General features: G+C 48.2%; 2 protein-coding genes across 5 annotated transcripts in view; one reads left to right on the plus strand and one right to left on the minus strand.

Moving 5' to 3' along the window:
- Positions 1-6,603, minus strand: part of DRC3 (dynein regulatory complex subunit 3) — a 47,650-nt gene extending 41,047 nt beyond the window's left edge. The window contains exons 1-2 of the mRNA XM_084763747.1: positions 6,239-6,603; positions 604-795 (exon numbers count right to left, since the gene is read on the minus strand). Coding sequence (XP_084619873.1) covers positions 604-763 — 160 coding nt within the window. The 5' untranslated portion in view covers positions 764-795; positions 6,239-6,603. The remainder of the gene's footprint in view (positions 1-603; positions 796-6,238) is intronic.
- A 146-nt stretch (positions 6,604-6,749) lies between these two features.
- The window catches only part of TOM1L2 (target of myb1 like 2 membrane trafficking protein), a 128,010-nt gene continuing 121,566 nt past the window's right edge, over positions 6,750-13,193 (plus strand). For all 4 annotated transcript variants that reach the window (XM_084763735.1, XM_084763736.1, XM_084763737.1 and 1 more), the window contains exon 1: positions 6,750-6,909. In XM_084763735.1, coding sequence (XP_084619861.1) covers positions 6,858-6,909 — 52 coding nt within the window. In that variant the 5' untranslated portion in view covers positions 6,750-6,857. The remainder of the gene's footprint in view (positions 6,910-13,193) is intronic.

Genomic DNA, 13,193 nt, shown 5'->3' on the forward strand with positions numbered 1-13,193 from the left:
CCAGAAAAATGTGACAGGAGCTTCTTTCTGTTTCACAGATGGGGACATTGAGACAGTTAGTCCCTGCCTGTCCTGAGCCATGTCTTCTACTGGGCATCCCCTCACATCCAAGGTGCCTCCCGGTCTTGGGGCTCTTCCTGCCCTTCCTCTTTGGATGCCCTACCCCTGAAGTCACTCCCTCCAGTGCTGGCTTCACCTCTTTCTCCTGAACTCCTACCCTGGCTCCAGCAACGTGGGGTCTCCTTGGTTCTGTCCACCAGAGACCCCTCCATTCCAAGGACTCCATTCCCTATGGAGGACCCCATTCCATGTCAGTGTGGTGTCATATGGTAGAGAAAGCATGGTCTCTGGGAGCAGGGAAATACTATTAGGTTTTTTTTTCCCTTTCTGTTCTTATTTAGAATCAGGAGTATTGTGGACTAATGATGGAGCTACTGGGCGAAGCTGATACAGCATGCCCCCTGTTCCTGCGCCTGGTGGGCTCTCACACCTGTGTGCACTGACTCCTGACTCTTTGTGGAATTGGGGGGATTGAAATAGGGTAGAGGAAGTCAGGGGGCCTTTTCCCACCCAGGCCACGTCATGGGCATCCAAGATACATACTTTGGAAGTCCAGCTGCAGGGAGAGCACATCTTTGAAGAGGATGCCCTCTTGCTTGGCGAGCTGCCCAGCCTCTTCCTGGGGCCCCTGCCTCGCAACGGCTGCCTTGAGCATGTCGTCATCCATCACTTTGGGCTCCATTGAGTCATATGGCCGGCTCATCTTCTCTGAGAAATTGGATTCCTCCTCGGTTCCTTTGGTTTAAGAACAGAATCAGGCTGTGTCTGTCTTGGTGTCATGGCCTGCCAGGCTACTGGCTACCTACTCCCATCCCTCGCCTGCTGTTCTTTGGGGGCAAATGCACTGCTGGAAGGCTGCCCCAGGCCTTCCCAGCAGCCACCTGAGTCCTCATCAGGGGTTCACTGCGTGACCTCACAACCACAGCTGGGTGTCTACCTGGGCCCACAGGGCTGGTGCCCACACAGCCTATGGCCATGTAGTTCTCAGGTCCCCTCAAGGTTATGATCCTGTGGCTAGTCTCTCAGCTTCTGTTTCTGTGGTTACCTAGGTCTCTTGGAACAAACCACTGACAGTGATTCTTGGAAGTGCCGGCCTGCAGTGGCCCTTCTGGGAGCACCTCATCTCCAGGGAGACAGTCATGGATGGAAGACACACTGACCCAAGGTGGCCTTTCATGTTCTCCCCCGAGATCTCAGAATGAGAGTGAGCATATGAGCTAGCTGCTTGACTGGGGAGGACCATGCAGCTGGTGTGCTCGCCAGGCACACGTTAGGTAGAGAGCAGGATACACACAGCAGGTTGTTTACTTGCCGGTTTCCCTAAGCCCAGGCCCTGTACATGTTTGTCCCCCTTTCTCCAATTGTGGACTTCTTACATTAATTTCTCTGTTACTTAAGCTAAATCAGGTTCAGTGGCTAATGGCCCAAAGGGATCTGCTGAGGCACTGTGGTTGGCGGCAGGGTCTGTGTGTTGGGTTAATTATACTTGACTGCTCTGCTTGGCTGGGTAGATCACAGCCTGGAGGGCTAGCTGCTCAGATGTCGTTGTGATGGGTCCCAAGCCCAGAAAGGTGAGGCTGTGTGCTCCTGTCAGTCTGCTGGAATTCTGTCTTCTCCCCTCTGTTCCCACTTGCTGCTCCCTTCCCTTCTTCCCTTCTACCCTTGACCACTGGTCTCCTGAACCTCTGCTTCTCCCCATCTTGACTTCAGGTGCCAATGCCCCATGCCTTCTATTCTGCAGGGCCAGAGCAACCTACGACTGCTCTGCCATGATTCCTGACAGTCTGACTCCCTTCTACCTGACTTGTGATGGCCTCCCTCCTTTCTCTGGTACCACCCATATATAAGCATCCACTTTCTATTCTCTTACTCTCCCTGATCAAGGATTCTGATGTCACTAGTTCTTGTGTGCTTCCCTTCCACTCCCCAACCCCGTGTTGTGTAGCCATTTCCTCTGAATTAAAACATTCCTTCCTGGATGGAGAGTGACTCATAACACTCAAGAAGCTCACAAAGTTACAATACTAGGTGGCTACTTAAGAGTTTCCATAAGAAGCCAGGCGTGGTGGCGCACGCCTATAATCCTAGCACTCGGGAGGCAGAGGCAAAACCAAAAAAAAAAAAAAAGTTTCCATAAGGCTGGGCATGGTGGCACATACCTTTAATTGGAGCACTAGGGAGGGAGGCAGAGGCAGAGGCAGGCAGAGGGGCAGAGAGGGGCAGAGGCAGGAGGATCTCTGTGAGTTTGAGACTAGCCTAGTCTACATAGTGAGTTCCAGAACAAAACAAAACAAAAAGCCTAGAAACAAACAACAAAAGAGCTTATTAGGGAGTAAACAATTACTGAGTAAGAAAGACTATCTTTGATGAGTGGGGCTGTAAGTTAGGCTTAGAGCTCTGGGATGCAACTGTCACGATTTGTCATCCATGCTGGGGTTGGCTTTTCAGTGATGAGGCTGGCTTTGAGTCACTCATCCTCTTGTAAGTAATTGCAATGATCTCACTGGCTCACCAGCTGTACTTGGATAGAGTGCTTTCTTTTTTTTTTCTTTTTAGGTTTTTCAAGAGAGGGTTTCTCTGTGTAGCCATGGCTGTCCTGGAATTCGCTCTGTAGACCAGGCTGGCCTCCAACTCACAGAGATCCACCTGCCTCTGCCTCCGAGTGCTGGGATCAAAAGCATGTGCCACCAAACCTGGCTGGATGGAGTGCTTTCTTGGCCTGCCATTGGTGCCTTATCTGGGCTCAGTGCGTGTCAGTATCTCCCATGGTCCCTGCCCTTTCTCCATCTGTGCCCCACTTTCTTCACAACCTCAGCCTTGTCAGCCTACTCTTTCCAGTCTGACTCCTCCTCCTCAGGTGACTGGCTGAGTCAACCTCCCTGGACAGCTCTTGTGCTCACCAACTTCCTAGTCTTCCTAAACAGTTTTCCTTAAGGGTTCTCACAATTTACTACCAACCTCAGATTTACCTCTGGGGAAATTTTAATGTGTCTCATTTGCCAGATGTTATCTGGAAAGTACTTGGAGATTTTTTTTCTTTTCTTTTCTTTTTTAAAGGTGCTGTGCTGTGGGAAATGACTCAGTGCTGGTGTCAAAACTCTGACCTCTGTTTCATCAAAGCCCATTAACTTTGACAGGTCAAGCCAGCTTTCAGGCAAGCTCAGCGGGTTCCATGCAGTGTAGGCTTGGTGTAGGAACTTTGCTAAACGATCACACCCAGGAAAGGACTTTGATTCTAATTGTGTATCTTTGGCAAAACAATTTTACCAGCTTAAATCTTTGTCTTTTTCCTGTTAGGTGGATAATCCCTTCCTCCTACACTTTTCTAAGATCTTCTATTTCCTCTACATATCCATACTGAGTAACTACTACATGCTATGAATGACCCAGACAGGTCTTCTGTTTCAGACAGGAATTTAATCATCATACCAATATTTATTTACAAACAAGTTAGTTAAAAAACCAGATCTGGTGGTGCAGGCCTGTAATCCCAGCACTCTGGAGGCAGAGGCAGGAGGATCTCTATGAGTTGGAGGCCAGCCTGGTCTACAAAGAGAGTCCAGGACAGTCAGGGCTTGTTATACAGAGAAACTGTCTCGAAAAACCAAAAAACTAAACCAAAAGAAAAACCAAGCAAACAAGCTAGTGGGTGTGGGGAACTATACAAGCACATGGTAGGGACAGTTGGCCTGGCCATGGAAGATACAATTTGGAGAAAAAGCATGGAGAGAGAATAGCACAGTGAAGATCCCAAGAAAGAACATAGAAAGGAGGCCAGGCGTGGTGGCACATGCCTTTAATCTCAGCACTTAGGAAGCAGAGGCAAGTGGATTGCTGTGAGTTCAAGGCCAGCCTGGTTTACAAAGAGTCCAGACCAACCAAAGCTGTACAGAGAAACCCTGTCTCAGAAAACCAAAAAGAAACTAGAAAGGCCTGGTCTACAGAGTGAGTGCCAGGGCAGCCAAGGCTACACAGAGAAATCCTGTTTCAAAAAACAAAAAAACAAAGCAAGCAGGCAAACAAACAGAAAGGGTCTGCTTTGCCTTTCTATCCTATGGTGGCTGGGACGCTCCTAGGTTTTTTGTTTGTTTGTTTGTTTTGGTTTTTGTTTGTTGTTGTTTGTTTTGGTTTTTTTTTCAAGACAGGGTTTCTCTGTGTAGCCTTGGCTGTCCTGGACTCACTTTGTAGACTAGGACGGCCTTAAACTCAGAGATCGCCTGCCTCTGGCTCCTGAGTGCTGGGGTTAAAGGTGTGTGCTACATGCCCGGCTGCTCCTAGGGTTTATAAGGCAGGGATGGATCAAAATTTAGTTAAAAAAAATCTCATTATAGCGGCTGTGGCAAGAATTGTAGAAGGAGTCATGTTGTCAGGCATGGTGGCGCATGCCTTTAACCCCAGCACTTGGGAGGCAGATCTCTATGAGTTCGAGGCCAGCGTGGTCTACATAGTATGTTCCATACCAGCTGGAGCTACACAGAGAGAGGCTGTGTCAAAAAAAAAAAAAGTAAGCTAAAGGAAGGAGTGACCCAGAGTAGTTGCAACATGGGGGTCTGGGGCATCTCCAGGAACTTAGTTTATGTGTAGGACTAATTATTCCCAGTTTGAGACAGAATCTAGTTTGGAAGGCTATGCCCCAGGCAACTGATTGGCTGTCACAGATGTTAGAAAGAAGAGTAGTGGGGAGAGTTTCATAGAAATGGAAGCTGAAATAAATTGCCCTCCAGAAGAACTTTGCTAGGAGAGTTAAAAGTTCGTGGACAGTGATGAGGAGCCCAGAAATGGGAGAACCCTAGAGGAGATGGCATCAGTGTGTGGACGCCCAGAAGGGAAAGACAGACCTTCCAGGTCCATTAGCTCCCTCGGTTCTGGAGAAAAAAGGGAGCTTCTGACTCATAAAGATTTTTTTTTTGATGTGGGGAGGAGCAGTGGTGGCTTTTAGTTTCATGCTTTGTGACCTGGCCTGACCTGGTCTTTATGACCCCTGGCATGGTGGAAGGCCTAGACAAGAGAATACAGTTGTAATTCAAGTTTGTCTTGGCCCAGGCATTAGAGGGAGTAAGGCCTGCTCATAGCTGTAAGGAGAAAAAGAGAGGGAAAGAGCTACAAGATCACAGCAGCCCTCTAAAACCAACCTTGAGAGAGGGTACTGAAGGGGTGTGGCCTGATTTCTCTTTCAGATTTGAATTAAATAAATTGTCCCAATATTTACCTACAAGCATTGGCAAGTTAGTGGGTGTGCAGAGCTACAAAAGCACATAGTAGGGATCTTTGTAACAGTAAGGCTTTCCCAGACTGACCAATGTGCAGATTTACCATAAGGCTTGACCTCTTGTCTAACGCAGAACCCATTTTCCTAACCCTGACTCTGCCGTAAGCAGCACACTAGGAACAACCACTGCCGCATCTTGTGTTTATGATGGTTTTTCCCTAGGTTTAGGCCCAAAGAATCGTCCCCTATGGGGATTATTTCAATAATTTATCCAAACGTGGGCCCAGTTGACTTGCCTGATGATGGTGTCCTTGGTGAAGACCAGAGATAGGACGTGGAGAAGCAGCAGAACGTTTTATATACAAGTCAACCAGGTAGCCTCTTCCCTGGGAAATAGCCCAGGTTTTCCTGGGAAACAACACCCTGCATCAACTGGACCTGAGACCCCACGGGGCACAAAATGAGGAGAATAAAAGCAACTGCTGAGTGCTTGTTTTACTCTCAGTGCACACAATTTATTTAATTACACGCCAGCTTTGGGAGCTACTAAAAAAAGGAAGAGTATCTTAGCGCCCTCACTTCCCAGATAGGGAAACTGAGGCTTGGGCAGGGGCAAAATATATGTGAATTACTGGCAGAGACTGATAGGGAACCCTAGTATCTGTATTCTCACCCCCAAACACTTCACACAGCACCGAATGTAATAACGTATTGCACATCAAGAGGGTGGATATAAAAGCCAAATTCTAGAAGGAGTTATCAGTGGATGGGGTACCTCTCTTTCTGTGAAACGGATCAAGGCAGGAAAAAGGCAGATGGACCCCCTTCCTACTTGCTTTTGCTGGCTGAAGAATCTAAATGCAATTTTCTTCTTGAAGGGCCTGATTAAGTCGCAGTACAAGTGTAAAATGGCCTCAGAGAAGAGTTACAGGACAGACATGAGTCAGGCAAAAGATTCCTGCCTCTTACCTCTCCTTGTAGCAGACGCTTCACTTGGTTGCTAGGGAACCAAGCACCGCCACTTGGTTGCTAAGGGGAAGTCAGGCAATAAATATCCTGGGTGAAAGTTGATGTGTCACGTGACCACATTTCTCACACCAACCAGACTTGAAGAAAACAAACGTGTCTCCAATCAGCACCGTCAGTGAGCTGCAACTTCGAGTAACGCTTCCTTTCTGCCCGCCTACTTAAGTGAGCGACACACCTTTTATCCAATGATAGTAAAGATTCTCTAGACTGACCAACATACTAATGAATCAAAAAGAACGGCCCCTCGTTTGGAGGCGGGTCCGAAGGGGGGCTGTGCCGCTACGGCTGACGGGGGGCGGGGGGAACCCCGGTGACTTAGCTTGCTTTGATGCCCAATCGGACGCCGCGGGGTGGGTGGGACTTCACTGAGAGTGGCGCGCCGTCCAATCGGAGGCGGGCTGGGTTAGACGCTGTCCAATAGAGAAGCACCCAGAGGGCGACCTGCGCTCGGCGTTCCCGAGGGTGGGGCGGGGGGCAAGTGTCAGTCAGGGCAGAGCGCGGCGCGGTCAGCGGAGCCCCGCAGCACACAGGCGTCCGGGCCGGAACGAGGCCCGCCGAGATGGAGTTCCTGCTGGGGAATCCATTCAGCACCCCTGTAGGGCAGTGTCTCGGTAAGGCCGCGTGTCGGGCAGGCGTTGAGTGAGCCACAGAGCGGCTGGCCGGGCTGGTGAGCGCCAAGGGCCTCCATCCCCGCGCTGATATATACCCTCTCACGTGCAGCTTGGGCCTCTGCCAATAAGCGATGTCATGCCAAAGGTGGACTGGGCATCCTTGTCCCGAGGCCTCTGCTTGACGCTGGTGCCACCTCACCCTACCCGGGGTGCAACTTGGGCTTGAACGAGGCCCCCTGCATCCCTGCCCGTCAGGGTCCAGCCTTTCAAGTCTCTCCCCAGAAGTAGTGTCCGTGCTGGTCCTCTTACCCTTGCGCGATGGGAGATGTTACTGCGAGCATCTGCTCCCAGGGCCTCTGTCTCCTAGAGCCTTTGTGGCATGTTACTTCTTCCATCCTTGTCCCTGGCTCATTGGTACCAATGGCTCTGAGGCTGGGCACCTTCCCAGAAAATGTCCCATGCTGCACGACTTCTAATTTGAGGTGCAACTCAGCCAAGGCTTGTAGGAGGGCCTGGCATGGGGGAGGCGCTCCGGGAAGATGGCTGTCTTGGCAGGGGGATTTCATGGCTGCAGAGCCTCCTAGGAAGGAAGGGAGGCCGTGGCTGCTTTTTGATAAGCACGTCACTGGAAACTCGGAAACTTGAACTCCAGTGACTTTCCCAGGGACTACCCTCTTGACCTTGTGCCCTCGTGTTTCGGCGTTCGCTTGTCTGTTACGCGAGCTGCTTTGAGATAAGATGTGGTGGGACTCCAAAAGTTCGAAAGTTTGTAATCTTTCTTGTTGCTATTCAATGTCTCCTTACATTGACTCTTGTTCTCCCAGTATATTATGTTAAGCGGTTGTCTAGATACTATGAGGAGCTAGAAATGGGCACCATGCTGTGTAAGGAAAAGCACAGGCAAAGGCATAATAATGTGGCCACTGAGACGTTTCCTTACTGAAAAAGCCACTTGCGTACTGGGCCATAGTTCAGTGGTACAACATTAGCGTGCTTACACGCTTACACATGTAAGACACACACACACAGACACACCCCACCACACCACCCGATTTGACCTCCGACTGGAAGTAATAAATGATAAACAAGCAGTTTGACCTTTCACCCAAGGCAGGTGCTTATGCCAGCTGCTCAGTCAAGAATGCCGACTATTTTCTTTTAAAGCTGGGTCTTGGGGCTGGAGAGCTGGCTCGAGGGTTAAGCACTGGCTGTTGACCAAGGTTCAATTCCCAGCACCTGGAGAGTGGCTCCCAACTGGCTGTAACTTCAGTTCCAGGTGTTGGTTGCCCTCTTCCGGCATCTTTTATATACGTGGCATGTAAATGGTGCACAGACAGATGGGCAAACAAAACACCCACATACATAAAATTTGTAAAAATTAAAAGCTTGGGCTGCGGGCTGGTTGGAATTATCTTTTATGAACTAGGATCTGTACTGCCCTTATGGCTTTGACCAGTTCAGGCAGCAGAGATTTGCTTATTTTATTTTCTACTTTGCATATGAATTTTAGCCTGCTTTTCTGTCTTCAGAGGAGCCTGTGAATTTATTGACACTTCTTCTGTTGGTTAATTGGCATTTTAAAAAACTTTTGATACAGTGTTTTTTTTTTTATAAGTGATCATGGATACTGGGACCTGAAAGTCTTTTCCCATTTTTATGACAGTTTGTTTTCTGATGCTCACCTGAGTCTCTGTCTCTCTGTCTCTGTCTCCCTCCCTCCTTCCCTTTTTCTCTCATATATATAAAATTTCAATTTTATGTATTTGTTTTGTCCTCATGTATGTCAATATACCACTTGCATTCCTTGTGCCCACAGAGGCCAGAAGAGGTTTTAATATCCCCTGAAACTGGAGTTACAGACAGTTGTGAGCTGCCATGTGAGTACTGGGAACCAAACCTTGGTCCTCTGGAAAGAGCACCAGTGCTTTTAACCACTGAGTCATTTCTCCAGCCTCTGTTTTTCAAGACAGGGTTTCTCTGTGTAGCCTTGACTGTCCTAGACTTGCTTTGCAGACCAGCTGGCCTCGAACTCACAGCGATCCACCTGCCTCTGCCTCCCAAGTGCTGGGATTAAAGGCGTGCGCCACCACCGCTGCCTTCACAGGCGTTTGTGATCTGGCTGATCTGGGTGCTGGGATCCAGGCTCCAGCTCTCAGGATTGAGCAGCGGTGCTCTTAACCACTGAGTCGTCTCTCCAGCCCTGACTGTCTCTAGGGTCGCACTCTCCTTTCCTCTCACTCACTTCCTTTTCTGTTTTGTCCTTATCTTCTTCAAGTGTTCTTTCACTGCAGCCCAAACTCACTTCTCAACCCAGGGTTGAGTTCAAGGCAGTGAACCTGACAGTCTTTGGGGGTTAGAGGAGGGAAGCTGGGGGGAGTACAAGGGGAAGAATGGAGAAAGGACAGATAAGGGATGTAGGGGTGTTTGAATGGACATGAGGAAGTAAAAGTGTTAAATGTGACCCGAGTTGAATGACTTGGCTGTGTCACTTCAGAAGTCTTCTAAGCCTGAGAGTGACTGTCTGCTGAGAGAAAAGGAGGGAAGAGTGGGGAGAAACTTGTGTTCAGAGTGCTTGATTTGAAGGGAATGGTGGCGACCAGCACTTGGTGCATCTTATATGGAACATTCTAGAGACTCAGTGACTTGGGCCATCTTTCGGTCCACAGTAGAATAATTAAGTCAGGATAGGTTTTCTATCAGAAGAGGCTGTGTGATGTGACTGGAAAATACTCTCCCAGTCCTCAGATCCACTATTGCTTATAAGAGACATTTGAGGGGCTGGACAGATGGTTCTTATTAAGAGCACTTGTTGTTCCTGCAGAGGTCACAAGTTCAGCTCCCAGTATCCACATGACGACTCATGACCCTCTATAGCTGGAGCTACAGGGGATCTGACACTATTTTGTTTTTTTGCCTTTGTGGCAAGTGCATGGTATATAATCATCTGTACAGGCAAATGCACATACAGAACTAAGTAAATAGTAAGAAAAAGAAATTTGATCATGAAGATGATGAAGGGTCCCTGTTGCTAGGCAGCCAGCAGTCAGCACTAGGCCTTAGTCATTTTAGTTTGTAAAAATGATACATTGACAGATTGAATTTTTAATGGATATTCTGTAGTGTTGTGGCGAAGTAAAGGTGATTCTTGGTAAAGTTTTTTGTTGTTGTTGTTTGTTTTTTGTTTTTGGAGATAAGGTTTCTCTGTGTAGCCTTGGCTGTCTGGACTCACTTTGTAGACCAGGCTGGCCTCGAACTCACAGAGATTCACCTGCCTCTGCCTCCCAAATGCTGGGATTAGAGGCATACGCCACCATTGCCCGGCTGGTAAGGTTTTGTTGTTGTTGTTTCTGTGTTTGTTTTGTTTTTCTAGAAAGGGTTTCTCTGTGTAGCCTTGGCTGTCCTGGACTTGTTTTGTAGACCAGGCTGGCCTCGAACTCACAGAGATCCGCCTGCCTCTGCCTCCCTGAATGCTGGGATTAAAGGCGTGCGCCACCAGGCCCTGCTTGCTATTGTGATTTTTAAAAAGTATGCTCTTATTCTGGGAGTGGTGGTGCATGTTTGTAATCCCAGGAGGAGGTAGAGCCAGCAGGATCAGGAGTTCAAGGCCAGCCTTAGCTTCATGGAGAGTTTGAGGCAGTCATGGGTTACATGAGACACTATCCCAAGAAACCATCATCAGCAACAAAAAGTATGCTCTGAGCCTGAGGAGAGGGTATACAGGAATAGCAACCACAGGCTTATGCTTAAAACAGCAGCTAAGGGACCAGAGAGATGGTTCAGCAATTAAAAGCACTGGCTGCCTTTCCCGAGAACCCAGGGTTGATTTCCAGCACCCACATGGCAGCTCACAACCATCTGTTAATTCCAGTCTCAAGAACTCTGAGACTTCTGGCTCTGGGGACTGTCAGCAAGCATACATGTGATATATAGACATATGTGCAGGCAAAACATCCCTACACATAAAAATGACAAATCTCTTAAACTGTAATAGCAGCTACAGGGCTGGAGAGATGGCTCAGAGGTTAAGAGCACCTATTATTTTTTCTTTCTTTCTTTTCTTTTCTTTTTTTGTTTCTTTGAGACAGGGTTTTTCTGTGTAGCCTTGGCTGTCCTAGATTCACTTTGTAGACCAGGCTGGCCTCGAACTCACAGTGATCCGCCTGCCACTGCCTCCTGAGTGCTGGGATTAAAGGCGTGCACCACCACGCCCGGCTTACCGTTTTTGAAGATGACCAAGGATCAGGTGCCCACATGGTGGGCCACCTACAACTCTAAATCCATGGGACCCAGCATCCTCCTCTGATTCCCATGGGCTCCTGCATGATTGTGGTTCTCATACACGCACTCAGGTGCCCACACATGCACATAAAATAAAATAGATAGATAAATCAAATAAATAGATATTTAAGCCAGTAGCTAAAATCAGTTGTCCAGGGATCATTTGATCCTTCCAGCTGTTTGGTGCTAAGCTGTCCTTCCCACTTTAGGGATGAGAAAACTGAGGCTCTGAGGAGTGAAATGACTGTTTCTGGTAGGTAAGAGAGGCGGGGTCTTGTCCTGGGGTGTAGATTGGGAGAAAGCCCAGCACTACCTGGACTGGTGACTAGATGTAGAAGTTCAGAAGATGTCACAAGAGGGTGGAGGACAGGGGTGGGTGTGCCCTCGGAGTCTGAGGTACTCTGCAGGCCAGGAGGACGGTGTGGTGCGCCTTGGGGACAACTGAATGAGCCGGGAGAGGGGAGAGGACACGGGTTTATCTGATCACCATACTGAGGAGAGGAGAGAGGTGGCTGTGGGGAGTGTGGTAGGCAGGGTGGGCAACATCAAAGACGATACTTTTTTTCCCTGTATCAGGATTAAAGGCAGTGCTAAATTGACTTTACTTAATTGGCTTCAACTTTTAGTTTCTAGACTTTATTTTCCCTTCCATAAGGTAGTTACTGTTAGGTACACATGCCTCATACCTAAGTATCTTGGTCATTTCTGAGTACCTGTAAGGTCCCAGGCCTCGGGAATACAGACATTTGTGGGGTTATGCTTGGACCCAGCGCCTTATGAGTGCTAGGCAAGTGTGGATATGCAAATATTTAAAAGCTACCACCAAGGAGCTTTTAGGAGAGAAAACATCCTCACTAAACATGCACTGGGCTGGAGTAGCTGGTGGAGAAATTATTACAGACTTCTAATGTGGTGCTGTTTGGTTCAGTTAAACAAATTTAAGGTATGACTGCGTTAATGTCAAGCTTCTACTACTTAGGGATGGATGAAGTTGAACGCCATGTATCAGGTGTTCTCCGGTCAGGTCCATGGTGTTTTGCAGATGCCTTTCATTTCCCTTGCATTGGCTAGAAATGTTTTCACATATTCATTTAAATTCAAAGTCAGTCTCTCTATCTGTCTCTGTCTGTCTGTCTGTCTGTCTGTCTGTCTGTCTGTCTGTCTCTCTCTCTCTCTCTCTCTCTCTCTCTCCCCCCCCAAAGTGATTCAGCCACAGACAGGAGGCAGATAATCAGTCACAGCGTTTGTGTTTGGAGCCTGGGTGGTGTCGGATGTGAAGTCTTCCCAGTGTTCTATGAATGGGAGACGATGAACTCCAGCCTGGCTATTTATATCAAGAATAATTAGTTATCCCTCTGAGTGTCTTAACAGTTGGCAGTTGTGCAAAGCCCTTGGCTTCATCATTTTCTTTCGTCCTTACAACTGTGTGAGACACACAGAAGGAGACCGAAAGGAACTCACAGGGTCTCACTGTGGAACTGGAAATTCCTACACAACAACGTTTGCAGGCTCTGTGCACAGACTATCATCGAAGCCTCAGAATCCTTCACCCATTCTTTCTACCACTGAAAGAATTGTTTGAGTCTTGCCATTTCTGTTTGACCTAAACACATTTAGGCTCTGGGAAGCTAAGTCATTTGTGAAGGCCAGCGGCAAATGAAGCTTGGAATCCTTTACTGGTCAGTGCTCACTTGGCACTGCCCCGAAGGTCACTTTTGGGCTCGGAATGCATAATTCATCAGCATCCGAACCCGGAAGGCCTGCTAAGCTGGAATGCTGTGCCCTACTCAGAGCTTCTGAGGCAGGCTCCAGAACTTTGCATTTCTAATCAGCTCCCTAGCCATGCTGCTGCCGGTACACGTTGAGAACCATTGCTATAGGTGGGATTCTTGACATCTTCAAACACTAAATATGGAGTTTTGGGGACCATTTCTAAAGGGTGACTATTTCTAACTCATGTCCTAAGACATTCAGTGGCTTTTTATTGCTCACCTGTACATGCCTAG

The sequence above is a fragment of the Acomys minous genome, assembly GCF_964271855.1.
Source record: "Acomys minous genome assembly, chromosome: 16".
Taxonomy (NCBI): Eukaryota; Metazoa; Chordata; class Mammalia; order Rodentia; family Muridae; genus Acomys; species Acomys minous.